General features: G+C 39.8%; 1 protein-coding gene across 1 annotated transcript in view; it reads left to right on the top strand.

Moving 5' to 3' along the window:
- Positions 1 to 1667: 1667 nt before the first annotated feature.
- Positions 1668 to 6088, top strand: part of T265_09857 (hypothetical protein) — a gene marked incomplete at both ends in the record, with an annotated part of 33565 nt that continues 29144 nt past the window's right edge. Inside the window, one exon of the mRNA XM_009176055.1 lies at positions 1668 to 1724. Within this exon, the coding sequence (XP_009174319.1) occupies positions 1668 to 1724 (57 nt within the window). The remainder of the gene's footprint in view (positions 1725 to 6088) is intronic.

Genomic DNA, 6088 nt, shown 5'->3' with positions numbered 1-6088 from the left:
ACTCGCTTCTTCATATCGGTAATATTGCTACCGTCGTAAGGAATTTACCTTAGTTCAGTTCTGTCCGTTTATTTAGGAAAACGGGTACCTGAGAGATTCTGCTACTTTCGGGTACCAGAGGACTACCTCTAACTCGATAGGGATAACAAGGGTGAATGGTGGAGAAATATTAACTATGTATTACCCGGACTGTCAACCAATAATCAGCTTCTCTGATAGAATGACGCATAGAAAATATATACATACATGCATTTATACATACATACATACATACATACATACAAACATACATACATACATACATACATACAAACATACATACATACATACATACATACAAACATACATACATACATACATACATACAAACATACATACATACATACATACATACAAACATACATACATACATACATACATACAAACATACATACATACATACATACATACAAACATACATACATACATACATACATACAAACATACATACATACATACATACATACAAACATACATACATACATACATACATACAAACATACATACATACATACATACATACAAACATACATACATACATACATACATACAAACATACATACATACATACATACATACAAACATACATACATACATACATACATACAAACATACATACATACATACATACATACAAACATACATACATACATACATACATACAAACATACATACATACATACATACATACAAACATACATACATACATACATACATACAAACATACATACATACATACATACATACAAACATACATACATACATACATACATACAAACATACATACATACATACATACATACAAACATACATACATACATACATACATACAAACATACATACATACATACATACATACAAACATACATACATACATACATACATACAAACATACATACATACATACATACATACAAACATACATACATACATACATACATACAAACATACATACATACATACATACATACAAACATACATACATACATACATACATACAAACATACATACATACATACATACATACAAACATACATACATACATACATACATACAAACATACATACATACATACATACATACAAACATACATACATACATACATACATACAAACATACATACATACATACATACATACAAACATACATACATACATACATACATACAAACATACATACATACATACATACATACAAACATACATACATACATACATACATACAAACATACATACATACATACATACATACAAACATACATACATACATACATACATACAAACATACATACATACATACATACATACAAACATACATACATACATACATACATACAAACATACATACATAAAGACAGAAAAGCACATGGATAAATAAACAGAAAAATGCAAGATACGCATTACATTGACAATCAAATCGACTTTTATAAACTCAGTGAACAATCAGCTAGCCTGGTTGCCCGACTGATTCCAGATTTCCTAAAACCGTTTCGATGGGTTTCTGTCCATTAACATTAAGGATTGACAGCTGATGCAGCTTGAATCTTATCCTAACAAAGACGATCGTCACCAGTTCAAATACCCGATTATCTGCATAGCAGGATTAACAGTCATAAAGAAGCTGTTTAGATGGCTGCTGAAAGGTTTTGTGCAGCTCACGACCATTTGTGCCACTCTCGTCATCAGGTAGGTCTCATCATGTAGACGCATTTCCTGAGTTCTCGTCGATTTTCTGTTTCGGTTGAGCATACATCTGAATCATGACATCATTACCAAGATTCTCCCAAATTAGTTTCTTTCTGTTGTCTTGGGAGCATTGGTCAGAATCTTTAATTTGGGTTCAAGTACCACATGAGGTTGACGATAACTCGGGGAATGCGAATACCTCCCAGGCGCCAAGACGGGTGAAACCGGCCATAGTAGTACTACGTAATTCGTTTGGCGGCGTTAACACAGTTTCAGTCATCTGCGTGTTCTCTACTAGCATTCAAGGAGTTATCAAGATGCTTCGAACTATCCGAAATTCAGATATGCTGATACTCTCCAACACCTCACATAAGTTATTTCTTTAATCTCATGCTCAGTATCCGCTCGACATTCACTGTCTCACAGACAATCATCCCCATTCTTTAGCATATTTGGCACTTTTTTCTCGAGGATACTAAATTTTGTTGGTCACCTTTAGGGGTGTTCTTACGTGAACACACTTTTCTATTCCTTTGATAGCATTTCTAGGCATTGGTCCAAACCTCTGAAGGATAGGTGCCAACCTCGGTCCGTAGTATGCGTGTTGATTCGTTAGTTCGCTAGACTGATTTCCTAGCTCAGATCCTATAACGAATCTGTTTTCAGGTCCCAGAGGTATCTCAACACACAGATCATCTAATGGAGCTATGCGAAGCCGGATACAAGGCCGAACCCTCATCGAGTCTATCAACAGCATGCGCTCCTAACGGACACGCAATATGTTGTGTGGTTTTGCCAAAATAAAATGAATGGCAACTGGTCCGTATCGTTTTCTGCTACCGTTACTGGACATCGGTTGTATTTTTCCATCCAACTGGCGGTAAACTCAGCGAGAACAGTTTTCGGTTCATCCAGGAATTCAAAAACACTGCTCGAATTCTAATTATTACACTTGTTCACTCCAACCGGACAAGAGAAGCATATTGAAACTTGGCCCCATCGACGTTGAATGAGGTCTCATAGAGCTATTCATACCTGTGTCTTGAGTGTTTAAGTGAAGTCCTCGGGGAAGTGTCAGTTTGTCTACCAGTAAAATTCGTTATTTGGATGCGTCTCTTTATGAAATGGTTGTATAACACACTGTCAACCGTTTCATATTGTATTGCTACTCGCGTTCGCTGAATGCTCTTGAAAAGCTAGCTACCGGTCTCCACTTTCAGGGGATTTATTAGCTAGGCGTACGATTTGGTGTTCAATTAAAAAAAGGTTGATAGGAATTTACAGACAGATACACCAAAGAAGAATCAAAGCCGCCAAGGAAATACGGTTTGACATTTGATATACACTTTCCACATACCAACGTAAAACTCTTGCGCACTAGGCAGTCCTTCAGCGGTTGATTAGACATTTCACCCCACAAACTTTAATGGAAGTTTTTGTGTGAAATGAGGAAAACAGTGTTCAAAAAGTCCTACACTGCACTAAAACACATGCTGTTTGGACCCGGGTAATCTCCCCCCTATTGGAGCCTGAACACTACACAAGGCCAAAACAAAGTACGGCGTCATTCGCTAGTTGGTAAGTAAATCTACTGACTGCAGGACTCTGGCGATAATCAACCCAACGAAAATGGATCCTCATCCAGGCATCTTTTCGTGTTGTGATTCTATGTGGTTAGCAGTCCTGAGCGTGAGCATGTTCTTCTACTGTAAGGAATGTGTTTCACTCCGAAAATTCACTGACACTCCACGACATTCAAGCAGGACGCCATGGATTTGAAGTTCCATATTCTGTCCCCACTAGCCATTATACGAAAGTGACAGATGCGAGTTTCACCACTCAGTTCATTCCAAAATTAGGAAATTCACGAAGAAAATCATAGAACAATTATTAGATGCCCCTACTGGAGTGGAAGCGCTATCACTGGAGAGATTGGGATACGCCACGACGACGAAGAAAGATTGTTCGTGTTAAGTTGTGCACGTTATCTCAGGGTTAAATGGCGGTTGAACTTCTGTTGGATGTCAACCACTAGTTAGCGTTCAGGGCATAAACAATCGTTGTGGACAACTGCGCAAGTCGAAAACAAACGAACAAGCAATAAGGTTCACCAGAATCAGAACATGTGAAAAACATTGATAATTTGCGGGGTTTTAGACATGTAGTAAACTGTTCCCCTGGCAAACGAGATTTTCTGTGATCGAAGGATGATTGTCGCCACACCCAGCCTAAAGGAGATGGAATTCTTCGCACCCGTACTAGGCAAGTGGACATAAAAACTTTCCTTTCGGCATGCATAACATTCTTTGATTCCATACACTATACCGACGAGTATCAACTGGGTTTCGAAATTCTCACGTTCGGAATACCATTTAAATTCGGGCATTTCTCGGCATGTGACGGTAGAGAGCGATTAATATTAGTGAAAATTAGTCGGTTATCACAATACCATCTCATTGGGATTGGCTGATCCATCAGGGTGGTTATGTATCTAACTTTCTTCGGGGTGAATCACTTCAGCAAGAAATAGATGCAAATGTTGACGTAGGGTGGTTGAATCCGATGCTCAACATCATAAAATCGTAGACGCTGGGCTGACTGGCTGAAAGTGATCCAAAACAAGCCTTTGCATCTCCTAGTGTAAGATTTCGCCCGGATAGTCATGCTACGGAAAACACAACGGAGAGACCAAATGACAGGGAGATCATAATACTTGCCTAGTAACAAAACGATGAAACGCCAAGCGACAACAAAGATCCGTTGGCAACGCAGTCGTCTTTTTTCGCAGCTGTTATCTGAAGAGACTGGCAAGATGCTTTTTTCTATTGGGTTCATCAACTTGTCTACGTTCATGCACGTTGGGCCCAACTCCGAGCTAGACGTACACTGTTCAGGACCATCATCCAGTCACTCCACGGAAGTCTCGAATGAGGGTACCGCAAAGTGACCTACACAACGGACAGCCTAAGTATTGATGGAGGAAGAATACCGGTTAAGAACATTTCAATGAAACGCTAAGAGACACGAATGCACCGCAGAAAATCTACGATTGCTCTTGGAACGACCGCTCTCCTAAAGGTTTTCTGGATATTCTTCGGCAGCCTTCTACCCGTATCCATTTTCTAGGTTTTAGTGAATAAGCATATGATTTGACGTTTGATAGGAAAATGCGGAGAAATAAATCAAAGACGAATCAACGCCACAGGGAGGAAGCGTTGTAACAGCTGATTTCCAAGTTCCGCAGATGTGTTTCAAGAACACAGGTGCAATTACGTACTGGACAGTCATTGAACGATTGACTAGTGATATCAACCCACGGACTGCGATGGAATTTTCCGTGTATGTAACAAACGCTCACACGGCACTGAAATTGATACTGTTTGGAATCGGGTTGCATCCCCTCTGATAAAGGCAGAGCACTGCATAACACCATTACGAAATGCGTCGTCATTCGCCAGGTAGTAAGTAGTTACACTCACTGCAAGAACAATGGATTTCTCTACCCGCTAAATTTTTGTCTCGTTAGTTAATGTGATCATTAGTCAGCAGTCCTTAGCGTTAGCATTTCCCTCTATTGTATAGAATGTGACTAACCGACATACAAGCAAAATACCGGAGTCTTCAAATCCACTCAACACCCCAATTTAAATGGCAATCTGACTGGTTCGCTTACACAACTTAGTGATCGTTTAGGGCAGGCTATCACCAACTGCTGTTCACATGCCAGTGCCTAGTGCTAGAAATGACTTACTGACAACGGTACACAACAGCTTTATTCCAAGCAACCGAATGCGGTCGAGTGCAAAAGTTACCACGGCCGTGCGTTAGCTAGAAATGCCTAACGGACACGGTACACAACAGCTTTATTCCAAGCAACCGAATGCGGTCGAGTGCAAAAGTTACCACGGCCGTGCGTTAAATTAAGGGGCAATATCAGGTATTCATCCAGGCTCTCCAATGGATGTTAATGAACAACATCCACAACGATCGTCACTCTATGAAATGCCTGTATGCTGACCACGTTCGGTCGTGCTTCTATAGCGTGCATGGATACTCGCCCGCATTCGCTGAATTGATTGGATAATCGACTAGCGTGGATGCTTGCCGGGCTTCCTGTTGATTATTTTCAATGGAGTTCTAGGGTCCCCGTGTGTTCCAGGTACTTTTAGGTTATTTTCAGCAATCTCACCTTCATATACGAATACTCTCACTTGCAAATTAAATTTGTGTTACCGGGGACTCAATCGAAGACATAAGTTTGTCGTGCATCCTTGTCTCTTCCAAATGGAATGTACATTAACCCGCATTCATGCATTCCGTCCAATGGTGAGTTGCTTCATTCCCCTCGGTGCGCAAATTTAATT

The sequence above is a fragment of the Opisthorchis viverrini genome (genome assembly GCF_000715545.1).
Source record: "Opisthorchis viverrini unplaced genomic scaffold opera_v5_311, whole genome shotgun sequence".
NCBI lineage: Eukaryota > Metazoa > Platyhelminthes > Trematoda > Opisthorchiida > Opisthorchiidae > Opisthorchis > Opisthorchis viverrini.
The sequence above is the reverse complement of the archived record's forward strand: the minus strand, read 5'-3'. Positions and strand labels throughout refer to the sequence as shown.